We start from the raw sequence: 22946 nt of genomic DNA on the forward strand, positions 1-22946 counted from the left end.
CTTGCGGCGGCGGCGGATCGGGTTTCCGGTCGGACGCGTGCAGGAGCGTTCCAGGGAGGGAAGCATCCTTCCGGTCTCAGCGATTCCCGCCTTAGTTTAAACCGGGAAGATGGCGGCTGTCTCTGAGACAGTGCTCGTCTCCGCCCCGCAGGATCACGATGCCCAGGCCGCCTCAGACCCTCAGGCCACGGCAGCAGACTCTCCCCTAGAGGACTTCCGAGTGCGCTGCACCTTGAAGAGGGCCGTGGTGGAAGTGATGGAGATGTGCGGTCGCTTCGTGCAGGAGCTCGGGGCCGCCCTGCCGGAGGACGTCCGCGACCTCGCGCTGCGGGACGCACAGTGGGTACGGACCCCTCTTTCCCGGTCCTCACCCAGCGCAGCCTGGCTCTGGCTCGAGGCCCACGTCAGGCCTCCGCAGATGGAACGATGCCCCAGACTGGCTTGGGAAATGCCAGGGAAGGCAACTAGATGCTAGTGCCGCCTGGGTGCTTCCTGTCAGGAACATACAGGGCGAACACGTATGTAATCTTAAGAAGCAGGCGGTATTAGTGTACCCATATTCTTGAACATGTACAGCGCTATACGTATAAACAAGGCATCACATTTTGCTTTCATAGCAAGCTTTCAAATCTGGTGGCTTGTGTTTTACAAAACATTTCTTTTGGTACTAACGGTAGTTTAAGTGCGCAGTAAGGACAAAGTCGCTCTCCTGTAGGCCAGCGCAGCTTTGCCGGTTGGTATGAGGAATTCTCCAGGAAATGATAATCCTTGAAGTCATTCATCTGGCTAGGTTTTTGGTCATTGTTATTGTTTTTATAACATCGTGTGAATTCGGGGAGAAAACATTTTCTTTTTAAGTTGAAAATAGATGAAGAAGCTGCCTTGGTGTTAAATTTTACCAAGTTCTAGTTGAGCTGGTCATGACAGTGTATGCCAAGTACTTGGAAGGCAGAGGCATGCAAGTCTCTGTGAGTTCGAGACTAGTCTGGTCCACGAAGTGAGTTCCAGACAAGCCAGGGCTACATAGAACCTGTGCATTCTGTCGCTCCCCCTGCCCCCATAAGCCCTTAGAACACACTTATTTCTCCTATATTTTTGCATACCCCTGGATATGATGGTTTCTGGGGAAAGACACTAGAGACTGAAGGACTGCTAACTCTCAAACAGATAAACAGCCTATATGTAGGGGAAAGTTTCAAGCTTGTAACAGCACATTCATGACCAATGACAAGAGTGCAGACTAAATATAGAGGTTATCAGCATCAAAAACTAAAACAACAGTGGTTAAGTGAAAGAATAATGAAGAAACCTTCCTTGGATTGTAGTTTTATATCCCAGTTTTGGGAATAGTAGCTCCTGTGTTATTCTCTGCTTAGAAGTAAGGCAAGGAGAGAAACGGCACTTAATGTTTTTAGTAGTTATCTTGGGAGATGACTGTAACTAAGAGTGTTTGTCTGATTATAGAAAATGCTAAGATAATTAGAACATTTACATGCAGGAAAAGACAAATGTGACTTCACCTCTAATAGCTTGTTGAATGAGATCTTAAAGAGAATCAGAAGTAGAGAACCTTTGACTGTTGATAAACATCTAGGAAAGACTGAGAAACACAGTAACATTCTTAAATGATAGGTGAAGCAGCAATGAGTATTTCAAAGACAATTTGTTTTCTAAATGTCCTCAAGAGTTTAATATAGTAAGAATCTTATCCTATAAAATAGGTTTTTTTTTCCCTTTAGTGCTAAGAATTGAAAGCAGAGCCTTCCATGGTTGTGCTAGCCAAGTGCTGTCCACTGATCTATTATATCACAGCCCTTTTTATACAATACATACTCTAGCTCATAATTATCATTTATTTATACTTCTTAATTATAGAAGTGGTAGAGAAGGCATGCCCATTGACAACATTTTCAAGCAATCTCGTATTTTAAGTCCTCCTTGACTTCCCCATCCATCCTGAACCCTTCCTGGGGATAACTTACTGTTTGGGAGAGCATAGCCCTGCAGTTCTCTAGAGGCTGTTACTTATATGGCCGTGGTGTTATGGATAGAGCCAGTGCAGTCACTACCATGCGCCATGGGTATTTAGCCCCTCTCCTAAGAGTTAATTTTCCCACTGTTTCCAGCTCACAGAGTCCATTATTTTTTTACTAACTCGTTTGAGTTCTGTGTCAGTCACTTTCGCTGACTTGGCTGCACTGGATTTATTGTAGACGTTTGAGTCGGCTGTGCAGGAGAACGTCAGCTTTAACGGACAGGCCTGGGAGGAAGCTAAGGAGCATGGCTTAATGGGTATGTGATTTAAGGTTTTCTTCTGTGGTTTATCTCTGATTTATCTTTTATTTTGAAGGCTAATTTACAATCCTGTTCTCAGTCTCTCTGTGGTGTTTGAGTAAGAATGGCCTCCCTGCTGATCTCTTTGACTTCACAGTCAACAGGGAGTGGCACTATTTGAGGAGGTGTGGCCTTGTTGGAGGTAGTGTGTCTGTCACTGGGGTGGGCCTTGAGGTGTCCCATGCCATCTCAGTCTGTCTCTCTGTCTCTGTCTAAACTGTCTGTCGAACTCTGACTCTGTCGCTTTCTCCCCTATTCCCCTTGTGGGTCTGGATGTAGCTCTCAGCTACTCCAGTGCTTTGCAGGCATGCCGCCAGGCTCCCCACCATGATGATAATGGACTAAGTTTTTGACACTGTAAGCAAACCCCCAGTTAAATGCTTTCTTTTATAAGAGTTGCCTTAGCATGGTTGTAAGCCCCTTGAGGTACCAGAGAATGGACAGGCCCCACCCTACAGAAAAAAAAAAAAAGCTCACCAATCCCTGATCTTGCCCCCAAGATTATGCCCCACATAATCCCACCAATCACAGGCCACCCTAGAAAACTTCATGCCTCCTCCTAACAAGAAACCCCTCCTAAGGCCTGCCTCCTGCTCAGTCCCTTACTGCTTCCCTCCTGTGTTTTTCCTTTTTTTGTTGTTTGTTTGTTTGTTTGTTTGTTTTTTTTCAAGACAGGGTTTCTCTGTATATCCCTGGCTGTCCTGGAACTCACTCTGTAGACCAGACTAACCTCGAACTCAGAAATTCGCCCACCTCTGCCTCCCAAGTGCTGGGATTAAAGGCGTGCGCCACCACTGCCCGGCGTGTTTTTCCTTTTAATAAATCTCTTTTATTGTGTGAGGTTTGTTGCGTGGTGTGACTTTGTGGGATTCCTTACCAGGCTGCCTCTCTGCTATAACACTTGCAGTGGTGTCTATTCACATCAATGGAACAGTGACTAAGACACCCACTCTCTCTTATAAACATCCACTGGGTAGGGATGTACACGGCACACACAGCACAGCTGGAGGTCAGAGGACAGCTTTCAGGAATTGTTTTGATCTTTTTGCTGTGTGGGCTGCAGGGTTCGGTCTTGGCAACAAGCACTTTTCCTTGCTGAGCCATCTCATGACCTCTATCGTTTATTTTAAAAAACAATTATTATGGAATAAGAAGAAAGTAGTGTAGATGTAGTAATATAGTATTGAAGTCATAGCCCGAGAGAAACTCAGTGGGTACCTTGATCTACCTTGTGTGGTGCACGACTTCCTAAAGGTCTCTCAGCTGTCACTTAGATGTCTTGGGCAGTAGGCTCTTGGAGGGTATTGCACAATTGTCCCCAGTTAAAGAGATAGGCCCAGAAAAATCTCAGTGTTTCCCTATAAAACCCATTATATGTTTGCAATGCTTAGATAATACTTAGGAAGGATAGTGAAGTGTTTTACATTTAAAGTTAAGTTTAAAACCACACACATATCATGCAGAGGATGCCATAGATTTGTAGATAACTTATGTCTTAGAGTTTTACTGCTGTGAGCCGACACCATGACCAAGGCAAGTCTTTTTTTTTTTTTTTTTAAAGATTTATTTATTTATTATATGTAAGTACACTGTAGCTGTCTTCAGACATTCCAGAAGAGGGCGCCAGATCTCGTTGCGGATGGTTGTGAGCCACCATGTGGTTGCTGGGATTTGAACTCTGGACCTTCGGAAGAGCAGTCGGGTGCTCTTACCCACTGAGCCATCTCACCAGCCCCCCCAAGGCAAGTCTTATAAGGACAGCATTTAACTGGGGCTGGCTTACAGGTCCAGAGGCTCAGTCTATTATCATCAAGGCATTTGAGCTGATTACAGGCCTACTAGCAACTCTCTGTGCTTACAGCTTTTCTTCTCAGCAGTGGGAGAGTGCTGTGCCCAGGTCTTCTTGTCTATTACTTAAGACTACGTTAGCTGTCTATTCAGAATTACCAAAACTGAGATTTCGGGTTTACAGAATGTATTAGTTAGGGTTCTCTAGAGTCAGAGAATTTATGGGTATTCTTTATATAGTAAGGGAATTAGTTGATGACTTACAGTCTGTAGTCCAACTCACACCAATGGTCAACAGCAGCTGTGAATGGAAGTCCAAGGATCTAGCAGTTGCTCAGTCCCACAAGGCAAGCAGGCGAAGAAAAGAGAGCGAATCTTCCTTCTAATGTCCTTATGTAGGTCTCTAGCAGGAGGTGTGTCCCAGATTAAAGGTGTGTACCACCTTGCCGGGATCTGGGACTTGCTTTGTCCCAGATGACCTTGAACTGGAGATCTCCCTGTCTTAATCTGGGATTCATAGCCACTATGCCTCAAGATATCCATGTCAAGATCCAGGTTAGAAACTTGTATCTCCGGCCGGGCGTGGTGGCCCACCCCTTTAATCCAGCACTTGGGAGGCAGAGGCAGAGGCAGGAGGATTTCTGAGTTCGAAGCCAGCCTGGTCTACAAAGTGAGTTCCAGGACAGCTAGGGCTATACAGAGAAACCCTGTCTCGAAAAACAAAAACAAAAAAGAAACTTGTATCTCCCAGCCTCCAGATTAGGATCACAGGTGAGCCTTCCAGTTCTGGATTGTAGTTCTTTCCAGATATAGTCAAGTTGACAACCAGGCATAGCCACTACACATAATAAAAGGATAAAACTACCAGCCTCAGTTTTGTGAAAATATTAATGTAATAATTGTTGATTAGTAGGGTACATAGAAGCCAGGTATGAACACTTCCCACACCACACAGCTCTTCAGGGGTCTTTATATAAAGGAAAGGCAGTGCTGTGTGTGGGAAAAGTAACAGCAAGTGTGTCAAAGGTGATAAAGTACAAAGGGAAGTGCACTCTATCATGTGGCCTTGGAGGAATCACAGTTTTGTTGTTTGGGGGGGGTTGTTTGGTCTTATGTGTGTGTGTGTGTGACACCAGGCGAGTGCTGTGTCTGTGCTATTACATACCCCTGTCTTAGGTGGGAATTGTAAGGAGAATTGTGTGAACAGATTTAATAGGCTTTGCTTCTGGGCAGATGCATAGAAGCAGAATAGCAGAATGGAGGCTTCACAAGAACAAAGGGTGGACTGGTTTCTGTTGTGTTTTTTTTGTTTGTTTGTTTGCTTGCTTTCTCTCTTTCTCACTTTCTTTTTGTTTGTTTGTTTGTTTGTTTTTGAGGGAGGGTTTCTCTGTGGAGCCCTGGTGATTCTGGGACTTGCTCTGGAGAGCAGGCCAGCCTTGAACTCTTCTTGAACAGCTTCTGCCTCTTGAGCCCTGGGATTAAAGATGTGCCCACCACTGGGCCAGGAGCAGAGGTTTCATTGGTTTTGTTTGCTGAGATTTCCAAGTTCCCACACTCAATGACACTCTAGACACAATGAGTAGACTCTGTGAGAAGCAGCCTCTTTGTTGTCATCGTCACTGCTCTGGATGGAAGTTCAGTCAGGCCAATGTGTAGGCAATTCCGTATCTTTTTCAGTAATAGATGCCCAACAAGTTTTTGTCCATTTGTTCCTACATTACAGCTTTGCAGGATCTGCCCCTTGGTGGCGCTAAGGAACCTTTTCCTACACAGAAGGTTGCAGTGTGAAAGGGAAGGAGAGAGCTGACTCCAGTTCGCTCCCTGACCTCTACATGCAGAGCTGCCGTGGCGTGTGTGTCCTCCCCATCACATAAAAAAGAACTTTTATAAAATCATGTGCTGTTCTTTGCAGGCCAGTGATGTCACTTTTCAAGTGAACATAGTAAAACTTAAAGCTCCTTATTTCAGAGAGGGTTGCAAGTTCCATATCCTCCAAAGAAGCCACTGAGCAGACTCTGAGTATTTGCTATGGGAGTGAGAGGCTGCATCTCCTGCATAGCCTTAGTCTAGATGTGCCGAGTGTGCACTCACATGTATGCCAGCCGGCTGGCGGAATGTTTCAGAAACCTGTGCCATTATCAGACGTCGTCCTAGCAAAGCTTTAGCCAGTGGGATTAGCCTAGACTGGCCCAGTAGAGCTCATGGTGTGAGCCACTGAACCGAGGTCTTAGGTCTTTAGTGTTCATTAACTATTTCAGTACTGGGGACTGAGTGCAGACCCTATCAATGCCAGGCAGAGCCTCTCACCACTGAGCTACCTGCCCCACCCCAGTATCTTTACTCTAAAGGGTTTTTTTTTTTTTTTAACTGCATCTGCCTGCAGTTACTTCTTCCAGGGTGCTTCATTTCTGTGCTCTGTCCTAGACCTTCTGAGTCCCGATTTACACACTAGTAAGGTTCCTGGGCAATCACTCCTTCTGCTCGAGCTTGAGAACCACTGTCTACAGCCGAGGAAAGAGCTGATAAAATAGTTGCCATTGAAGTCTGAGGAAGTCCCCCAAGTCACCATGCCTTTCCTTTCCCTGCCCTGGTGAGTCAGGTCCTATAGTGGATGCCCTTCTCACTGCTGTCACAGGTTGGGTTGCACAAAAATAAAGTGAACCCTATCCATGCCTTTTACAGTTTAATTATGGTGGGGAAGGGCAGAGGACTGGCCCAGGGCCCTGCCCATTCGAGGCCCATGCTCTGGCACTGACTGCATCTCTGTCCTCTCTATCACCTGCCCTATGCTGTTTGGGTCGATCCGTTTGCAAGGCTCAGTGTCCTCAGTTTCCTCTCCCAGAGGTCCTTCTCCCTGATCGTTCTCATCCAGTGCCTTTGTCCGCACCTGGATTTAAGTCTAAGTGCTGTTCTTTATCTCCCACTGCTCCTGCTGCCGTCTTCTGCAGCCTTCGTCTTTGTGGCCTGATGCACTTATCAGGTGCCTGTTTCTTGGGACTATGCTGCTCGCCTCATGTTTCCTGGCGCTTGCAGATTAATCAGTGCGGAGATGAGGGGGCTCCATTAACCTGCCATGTTGTTTTCTTTATTCTGTGACTTATGCTTATATAATATTTCTATTCTAATAATGAACTTCTCTGAAATAGATTCTGACATCAAAGTGCTTGAAGATGAATTTGATGAGCTCATAGTAGATGTGGCAACCAAACGGAGGCAGTATCCCAGAAGGATCCTTGAGAGTGTCATCAAAACCTTGAAAGCACAGCATGCGAGTCTGGTGAGACGCTTATATTTAAATCCCTACACAGTATTTTACCACAGAAAAGAGTTAGTTTACTTACCTTTCATACAGTGCAGGCTGGTCTTGAACACCTGATCTTCCTTCCAGCCTCCATCTCTCACTTGCTGGGGTCAGTCACCATACCTATCACATATCAGTCTTCTCAGAATTATTGAAGCTGGAGTAAATGCAAATGAGCCCTGAATCATAATGCCAATGAAGCAGGTCTGGCAGCGCAGACCTGAGGCAAATGCTGAGGAGATTGGCTGGGTGCCATTGTCCCAAGAAGAGACCACAGCAGGCTTTAGATTGTGCCATTGTCTTTGCCTTTAGTTTTTTAAGTCAGCAGACTTTTAAGTGTGACCTTCCAGTATTGTCTCCTTCAGTAATGCTTTGGGGCATTAAAGGCCTGCCCTTGACCTTAGAGTCTTGTTGTGACAGGAAAAAGAAGCCCTTGAGGATGTTCACTTTCTCACACATTTGACCTTAAAGAGCCCTTCCCACGCTGCAGAGAAAACATTGTCTGCCGTTGACTGTGTCATGCCTCCCTCTAACTTACCTCCTTGACCTGGTAAAGAAACCCTGGAACTAGTCAGCTCGAGGAGGAGGGACAGGACTGGAGAGCATGAGTGTGCCCTGTCACTGACTGTGGCAGGTCCAGCTGTTCCTGTGTGCTTCCGTGTGGAAGACTGCTGTGGTAGTGTAGCCACTTTTTTGAAGTTTCTGTGGAAATAGGAGTTGTGAGTTCCAGACATTTGTCCTGAACGAGCGTCTGCCACACTGCGGTCCTCGCCCTGTATTTTAGAGCTGCCTTCCCTGTTTCCTCTGACTGCGATCTTCATAGTGCTGTTTGTTACTCTGTGCAGCAGAGGGTGGTGCATAAAAGGTATTCAACCCTAAAGACGTTTGCCACCCAGAGTTCAGGAGCTAGAAAGGGGAAAGCCTGGAGGCCAGCACTTTTGACTGTGTGTCTGCTCACACCAGCTGAAAGAGGGGCTTAGTTATCTGAGGCATTACGTGTCTAAGGTGAATGTTTTAATTTGTCCTGTGTTTAGAAGCAGTATCACCCTGTTGTACATCCTCTGGACCTGAAATGTGACTCTGACCCAGGTAAGCCAGTGTGAGAATGTGTTGAAGATGAAGCTCCCTCTGTGAGCTCCTCGCTGTGTGTGCTCTCTTCCACAGTCAGTGCCTAGCACTTGTTTCGAGACTTACAACAGTCTTCAAAGTTCTGCACGCTTTCTGTCTCTGGTAAATGCACTGGGGTCAGATGCTACAGTGGCTGTGCGGCTGCGGCTGCATGGCTGCGGCTGCTGCTCCTCCAGGCACTCGCTTTTCGTTCTGTTTTGCTGTAGCTTTCTTTGTTGTAGTGTGTTTTGTTTTCATGACTTGAGACTTTACCTTTAATGTGCTCCAGCTGGTTTTGTATTTTCTTGTTATATTTATCTTCTTGGTGCATTGAGTTGATAAATGCAGTTAAGGCCACAGTTGCTGAGTCCCACTTTGGAAGCAGACTGTAATCTTGCCCTGGAGACCTTGCTCACTTCCTGGTTTCCAATCCCAGTTCCCTCTTGTCAAGCTCTGCCTTTGCTGCCGTCAATTGTGTAGGTACAGTGTTCTTTAGTCTCTTTTTTTTCTGGCTCCCAGTTTGGAAGTGGCATACTGTGGTTCTGGTCTTTTTATGTCTCCTGTAAAACTGTTACTGCTCTAGTGAGTTATCTGGCTTTATCCAGTCCCGTGAAACTCTTCTTGAGGAAGAAACAGACCTTTGTGCCCTCTGCCCATTGAGTAAGCACACCGCCACTCCCAGTTTTCTCTGTTCTTATTGTCAATTTTAGTTCTTCTGGTTAAGTAGATAAAATTCACCCTTTACGACTTTTATTGTCCTGCTGAGAGTAGAACACAGGCCCTGTCCCTGCTAGACAAGTGCTCGCCACTGAGTGGGCTTTTTATTTGTTTTTGTTTTTTGAGGCAGGGCCCATTATGTAGTCCGGGGTATTCTTGAACTCACAATCCTCCTGCCTCCACCTCCTGAGTGCTGAGATTATAGGTATGAACCACCAAGTCTTACTCAGTAGCTACTCTTTTGTACTTGATTAATTCGATTTATAAATCAAAATTTCAAAATTCTGAAAGAACTATTGTGTGAATTTCAGGCCTTCCTCTGGGTTGACTTCTTTTTTTTTTTTTTTTTTTCAAGACAGGATTTCTCTGTGTAACCCTGGCTGTCCTGGAACTCATTTCGTAGACCAGGCTGGCCTCGAACTCAAAAATCCGCCTGCCTCTGCCTCCCAAGTGCTGGGATTAAAGGTGTGCGCCGCTGCCGCCGCCGCCGCCTGAGGGCTGTGACAGGCAGCATGTGGCAGGCACCTTAGCTGAGGGCTGTGACAGGCGGCTCCCAGTCTGTTCCATCTTTGCTCGTGTGAAGGCTCATTTGTAGCAGACTTTGGCTGTAAGTGGGGAAACTGATGATTCGGGGAGCTGAGGCATGTCGGCTATTTCCATCTCCCAGGGAGTTGTCTGCACAAGGACGAAGTCCTTGTCAGTTTGTGCTGGTTCACTGTGACTGAGGGGTCAGTCACTCTGCTGCAGAGCGTGGTCTCCTCACAGTGACTCAAGAAGCAGCGTGTGGTCTGTACCACGTTCACTGGGTGGGCAGCAGGACACAAGGGCAGTGTGTTCCGGTGGCAAGAGCAGTAGGAGGTTACATGGTTGCGCTCAAGAGGAAGAGCTCTAGAGCAGTGGAAAGCCCAAGCAAGAGTCCACAGTAACTTAGGCGTCTGACACCATGGTACTGCACGTCCTGAGGTGCCTGGGCTCACAGGTCTGCAACCTGTGTCTGTCTATGACAGAAATGCTGATTTCCCTCCCCGGTCCTTAGAAGCTAACACAAACCAGTGTCCCCCGGGCATGTTTGCTTGTCTGTGCTTGGGAACTACGTTGGAAGTAGATGGGAAGCTCTCAGCTGGTGCATTTCTGCTGAGCTTGCAGGCTTTGGGGTTCATGGTCACTTGTTTGGTCAGTGCAGTGACCCAGAAGCAAAACTGGGCTCATTGCCCAGGCTTTCGTTTCCACTTTTTCATTTCCCTGTGCTTTAGAGGGCAGGCAACTAGGAAACGGTGTTCTCAGGCTGCTGAAGTTCCACATTTGTAAGGGCAGGTTGTCCCCCCCCCCCACACACACACCCTCTACAGACTATTTACCATTAGGTAAGATGTGGTTCTCATTTGTCAGGAGCAACCTTGAATAGTCAGTAATGTAAAGTCCCCAAAGTGGAGAGCTCTTTCCCCACAGTACACAGTAGTGATGGCAGAGCTATCTTAGGCTGTTCTGGGCTGGCCTGTAAGTTCAGGCAGCCTGTCTTGTTTTCTGGCAATGCTACACCTCTGAGCAGTCTGTGTGTAGATGACAACAGGTGTTAGCATCTATGTCAGAGTCGACATGTGTGTCTGGGCTATGGGACTTTTACTTTAAGGAGGATAAGAGAGTTTATTTTGAAGATAAATAGGACTGTGGCTGGGGAATACAGATTGAGGTTACTGCAAATTTCATGTTGCAATGTGGTAACAATTTCATGGCCTTTTGTGATAACAACAGAAAACCATAAACTGAGATAGACGCTTTCAAAGTGCATCAGTGGAAGGATCAGCAGGTGGTTACAGAAAGGCCTCATGCTCTCTGACAGAAGATTCAGCTTTCTGGTTGGTAGACACTGGAGTCTGTCTGTACATTTTAAAGGATTTATCTAATGGTCACAAAGATGTTAGGTCACTTACAAAGGAGGACACACAGGGCAGGAGAGATGGCTCAGATAATGAGGCTCTGGCCTTGAAACATCTTATCCCTCCCCCCTGTACTCAGTAAGCTAGTCAGCCTTGATGATGCTCCCAGTGAGGGGTGGTTCTTTTAGGAATGTTTTGTTGGCATTGGTAAGAGTGGTACACATTGGCATCATTCAGATGTTCTTGTTGAGTGGGTAGAGCGTGGAGAACACTTCTAAGGAGCCCCTTCCTGACCCTGCATGGCCTTATGGGTCTGCGATGAGCACCGAGACCTTGGAAGGCCATCGGTGCTCCTGTATCCAGAGTGCGTGTGCTCTTCTCAGTTATAAAACGTGACAGACTCACTTAGAATCATGGTGAGGAAGGCCACAAAAAGCTTATTGCTTTGGGATTTCTTTAGCAAATATTTGTGGTAGAAGATGTTTTAACTTCTTAAAAATGTTTACTAATTTATTCTGTGCATCTGTGCACACAGCATGCGTGTGCAGGTCAGAGGACAACTTGGAGAAGCCAGTTCTCTCTCTCTGCCATGTGGGTTCCAGGAATCAAACCCAGATTGTCTGGATTGGCATCAAGTGCTTTTTCATGCTTAACTATCTTGCCAGCCAAGAAAATAATTTTTAGGTATGTAAATAGTCTATCCACATGTTTAATGAGTTTTGTTTAGGGTTGTGTTTTGTTTTTGAGACAGGGTCTTGCTGGATAATACAGGATGGCCTGGGATGTGTAGTCATCTTGCCCTTGCCCTCTGGGCCCTGTGCTCACAGGTGTCTGCCACCTCCCTTGACTTGTAGAGATCATTTTTAAGTATGTATGTTGTCTTCATTGTTAAAAGCCTTTGTTTGAATCTATTCCTAGAATTATTGATAACTTGGGGTTGGGTTGGTTTAGTTTTTTATTTTTGTTTTTGAGACACCATGTATCCCTGACTGGTCTGGAACTCTCTGTGTAGACCAGGCTGATCTCAAATGTAGACTGCTCACCTCTCTGCTTCCCAAGTGCTGGGGTTAAAGGTCAGCACCACCACGTGCTGCAGATACATTTTAGGCTTGAATGGAAATGATTGAGCTGACTTAATTAAAAAAAGAAGACGTACTGTAAATTCATAGTTAGACATCTAATTTTAGAATGGTAGTGCATATTTTTCATTTCAAGAAACTTTCATTATGCTGGAGCTAAGTTTTGCCCAGTTGTGACTTACTCTTTCAGGAACACAGTGTGTGATTTCTGGCAGAGTGATATTTTAAGAGTTACATTGGATTCTAGAAGAAGTGAATTCTGATTCTACCCGGTTGCAGTTCCCTTTCCTGGGTTATTTGTAAAGGAGGCTGTGAGCCTGCTCTGAAATTATACATTCCTGGGTGTGGTAACCCCTTGAGGCTATCCATCAGCCAGCTTCTAACTTTGTCTTCCTCTTCCTGTCTTGACCAACCTCCTTGCCTGCTACAAACCTTCATCCTGTCTGCCCCTCTCACACCATCCTGGGAGTTTTCTCACGTCCCCACTGGATCTGCTTCCTGCTTCCTGTTTTGTCCTGTTTCTCACTTATTTCCTTATTTGGGTAGAGTATATCCTGTCCACCCGCCTCCCACCTGGAACTCCCCAGTCCATTTGACATCAGATCCCTGTTTAAGGGAAATTCTCCCTAATACAGTTCCCCTGTGAGTGAGGTCACCCTCTTTGATTAAGGAAGTGTCCTCTATCATGGTTGTGTCCCGTCATAGCTTTTGAGCACCTACTCTAAAGTTCTGTGATTACCACCAAAGATCCCAGAATTGGAGAACCCGGGCCTCTTCCCAGGAAGTTGTCAATGCTTAGGGATATTCCAGGCTTCTCATTATTGCCCACACTGCCCTCTAGTGGGCCTTCCGGAGAGCTTGCAGGATGTTTGGAGATGGTAGTCATACAGGAATATGCTTTATGTGTCTAGACCATCATTAGAATATCTGTCACACACTTGGGTGTGAAAGTCTGTTTGTAAGTATGCAAACCCTACCTCCATGTCACACACAAGCCCAAACCACTGTTGGGCTTATGTGTTCTCACTGTTTGTACAACAGATGAAAACAGGTATTATTCAGCAACGGGAAAGTAAAGACCAAAAGGTGGCTTAGGTGTTTTAGGAATTGTTTGTATTAGTCATAGATATGTGTCTAGACCATCATTAGAATATCTGTCACACACTTGGGTGTGAAAGTCTGTTTGTAAGTATGCAAACCCTACCTCCATGTCACACACAAGCCCAAACCACTGTTGGGCTTATGTGTTCTCACTGTTTGTACAACAGATGAAAACAGGTATTATTCAGCAACGGGAAAGTAAAGACCAAAAGGTGGCTTAGGTGTTTTAGGAATTGTTTGTATTAGTCATAGATAGAACTTAATCTGTAAGAAGCCTTGAGAAGGGGGGGGTCACAGGTCAAGGACTATAGCTGCTGCTGCTGCTAGTAAAAGCTACAATGATGAAGACTGGCTGCCTGTTCAGGCATAGAAGTAAGATTCATTGTTCCATATGTGTGTTTGTTGCAGAGTAATGTATAGTACACAACTTGTTGAAGTTAGGCATGCATTCCTACATACATGCATACATATTAAAAAGCCACTATCGAGCCGGGCGTGGTGGTGCACACCTTTAATCCCAGCACTTGAGAGGCAGAGGCAGGTGGATTTCTGAGTTTGAGGCCAGCCTGGTCTACAGAGTGAGTTCCAGGACAGCCAGGGCTGCACAGAGAAACCCTGTCTCGGAAAACAAAACCAAACCAGCCACCATGTAGATATCTGTGTGGTTTCTAGATACAGATGATGAACATTTTAAACTCTGTTCAAATGTTGTCTTATTATGTTTTCATGTATACTGTGAATACAACAGAGTATCTTAAAAACCTGGAATTGTAAAGAAAAGTTATTGTGTTTCTTCAGGTCAACAGCTGAGCCTGTGTCTTTAAGTTCAGAAGTATTTTATCTGGGAGAGAGTAAAGTAAGAAACAAGATATATTGGACACATCCCCAGAGACCTGAAGACCTCCCAAAAGGCTTGTCTGGTGACCAAGCATTTAACACATTGGCCTTTGAGGAACATTCTAGATCTACTGGAATGTTCTAGATAGTCACTCATTGACAATTTTAATTTACACTTGGGACTAAATGCATTGATTTGAAATCTAATGTTGGATTTGTTACCTGTTACTTAGTAACTTATGTCAAAATTTAACAGCTTAAAACAATAAGCACATCCTGTATGCCTTGTGGTTTCTGAGGTCAGTAACCTGGTAGGAGCTTTAGCTCCTCAGGGCATGGGCATGGACCTCTAAGCTTCCTGTTACCTTTCAACTTGTTCCTCCCAGTGTCATGACAGAGAATACCCACCCATGAAGGAAGTTGTCCTCAAACACCTTCATCTCGGCTCTAAGGTGCTGTTCCTGGAACTTTACGTTACTATTCATGCAGAGAAGGAAAGAGCCTCATGCATACAAGTGCACCCTAAGTGGGCTCATTGTAAAGCTGTCCGATGCACACAGAGACACTTACGTTCTGTTGCTGCACTAGGAGGCTCTGAGGGGACAATCAGCGGGGTCAGTATGAGAGAGCGAGTACAGGTGAGTGTTCCGAGAGCGGCCCACAGGCTATGGGCCGGGTAGTTCAACTATGGCTGACTCCCAGCAGAAAGGCCAAGGTAGCTGTTCAGTGAATTTCCAATCTGGTGCTGGAGTCCTGGAGAATTCTAGGGAGCTGCTGGTATTCAGTCTAAATTGAAATCCCAGAGAAGTAGGCTCTAATAACAATGAAGGAATGCCTAAGCAGCAGGATAGATGAACTTGCCAGCAAGAGCAAGGGCAAGCAGGCAAAGAGCAAAAGCTTCCTTTATCCATGTTCTTCTCTGAGGGCAGCCAGCAGACGGTATGGTCCAGAGTTAGGGTGGGTCTTCCAGCTTCAAGTGATGCAGTCAGCAAAATCACTCACAGACCTTATTCAAGCTGACAACCAAAATTAGCTATAGTTGTAGTGGAAATATACATAAAACTTAGCATGTTAGAACTGGAGAGAGGGCACAGCAGTTAAGAGCACTTGCTGTTCTTAGGAGAGTGCTAGAGTTGGGATCCCAGGAGGCACTCATGTCTGGTGGCTCACAACCTCCTCCAATTCCAGCTCCAGGGGATCTGACATCCTTCTCTGGTCACTGTAGCCATGTTCATACACATACACAAATAAAAATAGTAAAAAAAAATAAATATTTAAGTTGACCATTTTGTGCATTTTGAAGCCCATCATCCACTGATAGCCAGTGCTGTGCATCCCAGGGGTTCCAGAGCAGGGTTCTTGGAAGAAACCCACAGCTGTCCCCAGCCCGGGCAAGCACTGGCTGTATTCTGGCTGCATGGCTTTGCCTGTGGTAAGTGTGACGCTGCAGTGCATGCTTTCTGTGCCTCGTGGAGTGTTGCTAGTGCCACTTCACTTTCCTGTGGCAGCTGAGACCACCATGTGCTCTGGTCAGCCCCTATTCTCCAAGTGACTTAGAGTCACCTCAGTTAAAAGATTGCCCAGATCAGGTTGGCCTGTGGCCATGACTGTGTGGCACTGTCTTGATTATTGATTGCTACGATATAGAAGGACCCAGGCCTGGTGGACAGTACCATCCCTGAGATGGTAGTCCTGGGTTGTGTAAGAAAGCTGGCTATGCATGCATGAGCCAGTGGGAGAGCAAGCCAGTGAGCAGCACTCCTCCATGGTTACTGCCTTGGCTTCCTGCCCTGACTTCCTCAGTGCTGGATGGTGACCTGTAAGTAAGTCAGATAACACTCCCTCCCCGAGTTGCTTTTGGTAATTTTCTAAGTTGGGGTTTCTTTTGCTGTGAAGAGACCCCATGATCACAACAGCTCTTATTAAGGAAAACATTTCACTGGGGCTGGCTTACAGGTTCAGAGGTTTAGTTCATTGTCATGATGAGAAGCATGGTGACTTGCAGGCAGACCTGGTGCTGGTGAAGGAGTGAGCGTTGTATAGCTGGATCAACAAGCAGCAGGAAGAGAGTGACACTGGGCTTGGCTTGAGCATTTAACTCATCCCAATTGACACACTTCCTCCAACAAAGCCACACCTACTCTAAGGCTACACCTCCCTCATTACGGAGTATTCACACTTGTGAGCTCATGAGGGCTGTTCCTATTCAAACTACCATAAAAATGATATCTATCAGAGCATCAGAAATCAAACAAGAATAGTGTATTGTTGTGTTTGGTGAGGTGCTCTGTACACACCTGTTAGATCTAGTAGAATGGTGTATTGTGTGTGGTGAGGTGTTCTGTACACACATGTTAGGTCTAGTAGAATAGTGTACTATTGTGTTTGGTGAGGTGTTCTGTACACACCTGTTAGGTCTAGTAGAATGGTGTACTGTTGTGTGTGGTGAGGTGTTCTGTACACACATGTTAGGTCTAGTAGAATAGTGTACTGTTGTGTTTGGTGAGGTGTTCTGTACACACCTGTTAGGTCTAGTAGAATGGTGTACTGTTGTGTTTGGTGAGGTGTTCTGTACACACCTGTTAGGTCTAGTAGAATGGTGTACTGTTGTGTTTGGTGAGGTGCTCTGTACACACCTGTTAGGTCTAGTAGAATGGTGTACTGTTGTGTTTGGTGAGGTGCTCTGTACACACCTGTTAGGTCTAGTAGAATGGTGTACTGTTGTGTTTGGTGAGGTGCTCTGAACACACATATGAGGTCTCCGTTAGGTGTATTGCTATTGATCTTCTGGATGAGCTGCCCCTTTTATCAGTGTATTTTCTTGTAACTGAGCTTTTAATGCAGCCAGAGGGGTCAGTCACACCCAGGGCCTTACACAGTTGCCGAGCAGCAGCCCCAGCTCTGCTAAGTCCTCTGTGACCCCAATCGTCCCATGATTTCTTCTGTGTGCAATGTTCTGGTCTTCCCTTCACTCTCAGCTGTGCTTATAGGGCAGTCATGGTGTGATTTCATTGGATCATTTGTTTTTATCCAGTTGCCAGCTTCTATTTCTGCCTTTCAATAGCAAAGTTTAACCCACTGATAGTTACATTGTGACTGACAGGAGAGGACTTGGCTCCCCCTCAGTGTTTGTTTTTTTGCAATGCTTTCTGTCCATCACATCCTCTGTCACGTCCTTCTGTCTATCTCATCCTTCCTTCTGTCCATCTTGTCCTCTGTCCTTCTGTCTGTCACATTCTTCATTTCTCCTTTGTTCACTTGATCTTTTTGCAGCATATCACTTTTTTTTTCTGAATAATTTCTAGGGCAGTGGCTTACTTAGAGATCACAATTCACGTGTCAACATTATGGCTGTATAATTTTAAACCAGCTATAGAAAGTCTGTTCTGTGTAGGTCTGCTGTCCTTTACTGTTATCACCAATTGTGTCTTTATACGTCATGTACCAGTTGGCGTAGCTTCAGAGAGTGCTTTGTACATTTCTTTTTAAATTATGAATGACATCGTGCTGGCTTTTATATCGGCCCATGCAGCTTTGCTCGTGCTCTTTGTCCTCTTGTGGCTGTAAGGTGGTGACCTGGCATCTGTACTTGAGCCTGAGACTTGGTACATCAGAAAAGGGCGAGGGGAGGCTTGTTGATGAAGTGCTTTGACCTAAATTTGAATTCCTAGAACCTAGGTTAAACACTAGAGTCACAGAGATGGTAGGAGCCATGGGGTTAGTTAGCCGGTCAGTCTTGCTGAGTCAGTGACTCTGTCTGAGGAGGCAAGATGGACAGCAATAGAGGAAGTCACCTGATGGTGACCTCAGTCCCCCAGGTGCACCTGTGCACATGCACACACACGCATACAGATAGACGCACAGATGCACACACACACTCAGGAAAAGCATCAAGAAAGGAAAAGAGATGTGTAGCACTAGCAACCAGAGCTAGAGTTTCCACCAGTGCTGTGTCTACACGTGGCCTGAATGCGGAGTGATTGCACTGAAGGTTTAGATGATGTTCTGCTTTCAGAGCTCTTTTACTCTGTGTGTGTGTGTGTGTGTGTGTGTGTGTGTGTGAGCGTATACACATGAAGGTTAGAACAACTCTGTGAAATGGACTCTCTTCTCAAGCCTTGCCTGGGTTCTGGAGTGAACTGTTTGCCTCCTTGCAGCTCCCTATGCCCACTGAGTCTTTTACTGGTCTGTGGTTTGCTTTTATAAAATTCAGAATCATTTAAAAATAACGTTTGAGTCTTCATGTGTCTTACCCTCAATGACATGCAGAGGTGCCAGCTGCAGTGGTGCTTGTATGGTAGACGGTGCGTGTGTTCGCTCTCCAGGCAGCATCCGGCCAGCTGTCTTAAGTGCATACCTCTGCATTACACTCCGATGTTCTCCTGTTCTTTTCTTTTATCTTCATAAACTAAATAGGACATTGACTTTAGTAATTACAAAGTTCTGAGGCTGGGGATGGGGTGGTACACACCTTTAATACCAGCACTTGGAAGGCAGAGGCAGCAGAAATCTGAGTTTGAGGCTAACTCAGTCTACAGAGTGGGTTCCAGTTTAGCCTCGGCTACCCAGAGAAACCCTGTCGCAACCAACCAAGCTCTTAGAAATATTAGAATAAGGTGAGTTGTCCTAATAGATTGCATCTAAATGTCTTCGTGATTGGCTAATTAGATAGAGAACCTAAAATGCTGTCTGATGGTTTCTTGCAGCTTCCCGTGTGGAAGATTTGAAATGCCGCGGAGAAGCCATAGCTAAGGAAATGAGTGAGGCCATGAAGGTAAAGCTGCGAGTGGGAAAGATTGGTGCTCGCCCGCCAGTACTGTGTTTGGGGCACAGGAGGATGCTCGGGAGTCTGTTACGTGGCTCATGAGTACATTTATTAAGCAACAGTAAAACTGAGATTTCCATTTATCGGGTACCTACTGTGTGCCACATATTCTGCCTGCAGGTCCCAGAAGCTGTGTGTTCTACCTGGCTTCTCCAGTGAGGTCATACTCTATGGGCTGTGTTGGCAGCTTGTCAGACACTTTGGGATTGTGCTGCTTGTAAGTTAGGGAGCTTGTGGTGTCTGCCTGCATGACATTTACTGTCACATTTAATCCTCATACTAACCATAGAAGGTAGGTATGTTAACCCCCAGTTTACAGATGAGAAAACAGAGGCATTAAGAACCTAAATAAGTTGCCCAACCAAGTGACTGAACCAGAGTCTCTGGCTTTGGAACTTGTTTTTGTTGTTTCTGCTGTTGTGCCAGGCGTGAACCCAGGTCAGGCATATGCTTAGTGTACACTGTACCCTGAGCTGTTCATGGGCATGGAATTCTGCTCTTAGTCACTCTTCTTACACTATTGCAGCTGGAGAGACTCAGTCGTAATACCATGGGTTCTAGTGGGACATTTATTTTTCCTAAACATCAAAACAAATCCCTGGTACATGGAAATTGTTTTTAACTCCTTCAGAACCTTCCCAGTTCTGATGTTTTTTTTTCACTTTCTGTGTCTATATATATATATATATTTTTTTTTTTAAGATTTGTTTTATGTAAGTACACTGTCGCTGTCTTCAGACACACCAGAAGAGGGCTTCCAATCCCGTTACAGATGGTTGTGAGCCACCATGTGGTTGCTGGGAATTGAACTCAGGACCTCTGGAAGAGCAGTCAGTGCTCTTAATTGAGGAGCCACCTCTCCAGCCCCCCACCCTCCCTTTTTATTTTACATTATCAATTCTATGTTTCCTGATAACTGATCAACTTAGTACTTTTATCCTATTCTTGATCCAGAATTGGTGGCCAGGCAATGGCTTGCCTCAGTTTTATGAGCACGGCTTTATGGACACACAGATAGGGTCATTCATCTCCTTCCTTTCTGTTTCTTTCCTGTTCTGATAGTGGGACTGACTTCTTTTGTTTTGAGGACAGGGCCTTACTGCATACCACACGCTGGCTTCAAACCGGGATTACACTCATGCACCAGCACGGCTGGCCAAGTCGAGCCCCAGACAAAGTATAGAATGCTTACTGTTCCCTCCATTACAATCAAAATGCGCCCCTTCCTCCTCTTAATGACCGAGATTTCAACAGCATGCTCACCAAAGAGCAAGATTCCAGACTTTAAATTCTTACTTCTGAACTCTATTACTCCTGTCAAATTTAACATTGCCACCAGTCATTGTGGGAATGAGCCACGTCTTCTGAGTCTGAGCTTTTAGCTAAAGTCCCTGTACTTAAAGCAGGATTTTAAAACACAGAGCCAAATATCTATAACCCCAGGGCTTAGCAATCAACTTGACCTGAAGAATTAAGATGCAGTGTGTCCATGTCTGTGTAAAGTGTGCCTGTATCTACTTTCACTTTTCAACCTGAGGCTTTCCTTCCCAAGGCTTTGCCTGTGCTAATTGAACAAGGAGAAGGCTTTTCCCAGGTCTTAAAGATGCGACCTGTCATCCAGCTACAGAGGATCAACCAGGAAGTCTTCTCCAGCCTCTACAGGAAAGCTGATTCCAAGCCTGACACATGTGTGACACACGTAGAAACCACACCAGCTGAGACTGGAGCCAGGAAGGCCTCCAACATTGTGCTAAAGAGAAAGAAAGCCCCAGACTGTGCCCAGAGAAAGCGCTACCCGCTGCAGAGAATTAATCTCGATATGTGAGCTCTGTTTGTTGAGGAGCTGAAAGTCAGTGTTGTCACCATTTGGGTCACAGTCTGATGCCTGAGTGACTTCATGAAAGTGAGTGACTCTGTACAGGCACTGTACAGGCGCAGTGCGCTGTTGTGAATCCTGGAATACGGCTGAGAGCTACGCTTCTTCCCTTGAGTCCCTGTGCAGTAGGTGAAGACTTCCCAGTCCTGCACAGACCTGTCGGTAGCCTCCGATGACACCAGCTCTTGGCTTTGGCTGCCTTGCATTTTTGAGGCGTCCCAGGGATGTGCTCTGAGGGGTTTTGTTTGTAGCACAGCTCTCTGTGAGGCTCTGAGGTGGTTCCTTGTGGCTGGATAGCTGGAGTTGGCTCTGCGTGGCGGTGTGTGCATTTCCAGGCAGGCTTTCAGATGAATGCACAGAAAGTGGGCCTGGCCTTAGGTTTGCTCCATGGTCATTCATTTGAGGTTTTAGAGTTTTGTAAGATAAACGAGAAGGCTATTATTTGTGCAGGAAATGTTCTTAAAAAGAAAACCTGAGGCACGGAGCAGAGCCTCTATTTCTTACCTACGTTTTCATTTCCATAAATCGCTTTGTTTTGTTTTGTTTTGTTTTTTTGAGACAGGGTTTCTCTGTGTAGCCCTGGCTGTCCTAGAACTCACTTTGTAGATCAGGCTGGCCTCGAACTCAGAAATCCGCCTGCCTCTGCCTCCCAAGTGCTGGGATTAAAGGCATGCGCCACCACGCCTGGCTAATTTCCATAAATCTTTGAACATAATTTGACTGGAAATTGATGGCTTCTTTTAAAGTCCTTATTTCCAAATAGATCCTTCTAGTTCAAAGTACAGATTAGGATTGATGGGCGTGTCATTTACCACAGATCTAAGCAGCGTAAGTGTCAGACTCAGGCCGTGTCAGCAAACCTACACTGAGATTTCAACACAGCCTCTTGCAGTGTGCCTGTGTCTCTTACCTGGTGAGTTGTAGGCGGAGCTGCCAAACTTGCCATCTATTTCCCCTTTGGGTGATTATCCTTGTGGCCACTTTCAGAGGAGTTTACTGATCATGACTCGGAAAATCTGTATCGCCTTTGTTCACTGTGTCCTGATGATCACAATTTCTCTGCTTTTCTCAGTTGGGAAAGCTTTATGGCGACGCTGCTTTGTGGAGCTCGGGTTCTGTTTTACTTAAGTTAATAATTGTATGGGGGAGTGTTTGAGTCTTTAAAGTAATGTATAAAGACCAGAATCTTGGCACTGTGCCTTTTCCACCTAACAAGGCATTCTTGGTGCTGGCTTTCATGGGAGAGCAGGGTGGCGCTCTGCATTTCAGAGTGAGCTAGCTCTCACCCTAAAACCAATGTGCGACTCCAGAAGGTGACTGTTCATACTGTGCCTTTCCAGGCATTAAAGCGCTGTGACTGATTTGGCTTGGGAAGTGCCCAAAGAGGCAAGGCTAGAGAGCAGACTGGGAGACAGTATGGTGGGAGTCCACTGAAGCAAGAGCTATGCAGCAGGATGGCAGAGTGAGCTTGGGGCATCCTCCAGGCAGCTCTGGCTGGACCCGTAAAGTCAAATCGTGAAAGGCCTCTTTCCACACATGGGCCTGTGACTTAAAGCACTGGCTTAGTAGTAAGCTCTGAGAGGTGTTCGTCCTCAGTGCAGAAGCTCGGTGATCAGAGAACTGCAAGGATCCTTGGGGCCGGCCCAATTACAACAGGAATTCTTCATGGGGGTTATCTTCCCAGCAGGCCTGTGGTAATTGTGAAGATGTTTTTTCCTATCATAACTTAAGGTGTGTGTGGCGGGGGTGGGGTGGGGTGGGAGGTAGCGGTGTGTCATCATCTAGTGATAGATGTCCCGATGGCTGGCACAGCTAGCCATCTGCCCCAAGACAGTGATGCTGTGGTGGAGAAGCATGCTGAGGGGAGAGCAGACCAACAGCATAATGTGGTGTGGCCATTACAGCTCTCCCAGCCTGTGTGGGAAATGCTGTTTGTCTTGGTTGTAGTTAGCACTTGTCCACCTTCCCCACTGTCCCACTGTCAGTCTTCATAAGACAAACTGCAATGTATGAACTTATTATATAAAACGATCCACAAATAAAAAAAAATGTTCATTGTAATTGCATTTTTATTGTATTTTAAGGAATATGTGTTGATAGAGTT

General features: G+C 45.8%; 1 protein-coding gene across 1 annotated transcript; it reads left to right on the forward strand.

Moving 5' to 3' along the window:
• Nucleotides 1-108: 108 nt before the first annotated feature.
• Nucleotides 109-22553, forward strand: Nsl1 (NSL1 component of MIS12 kinetochore complex). The gene is made up of 6 exons (XM_021169411.2): nucleotides 109-343; nucleotides 2214-2292; nucleotides 7269-7399; nucleotides 8458-8512; nucleotides 18848-18915; nucleotides 20519-22553. Exons 1-6 carry the CDS (start codon nucleotides 110-112, stop codon nucleotides 20789-20791), a joined length of 840 nt encoding a protein of 279 aa, XP_021025070.1. The 5' UTR covers nucleotide 109; the 3' UTR covers nucleotides 20792-22553.
• The last annotated feature ends 393 nt before the right edge of the window (nucleotides 22554-22946 follow it).

Source organism: Mus caroli, unplaced genomic scaffold (genome assembly GCF_978045245.1).
Source record: "Mus caroli unplaced genomic scaffold, Mus_caroli_1 scaffold_1, whole genome shotgun sequence".
Classification (NCBI taxonomy): Eukaryota; Metazoa; Chordata; class Mammalia; order Rodentia; family Muridae; genus Mus; species Mus caroli.

Coding starts and splice junctions, on each gene's coding strand:
- Nsl1 (XM_021169411.2), top strand. CDS start 110: ATGGCGGCTGTCTCTGAGACAGTGCTCGTCTCCGCCCCGCAGGATCAC. Junction 8,513..18,847: donor GAAATGTGACTCTGACCCAG/GTAAGCCAGTGT, acceptor GGTTTCTTGCAG/CTTCCCGTGTGGAAGATTTG. Junction 18,916..20,518: donor AAATGAGTGAGGCCATGAAG/GTAAAGCTGCGA, acceptor TTCCTTCCCAAG/GCTTTGCCTGTGCTAATTGA.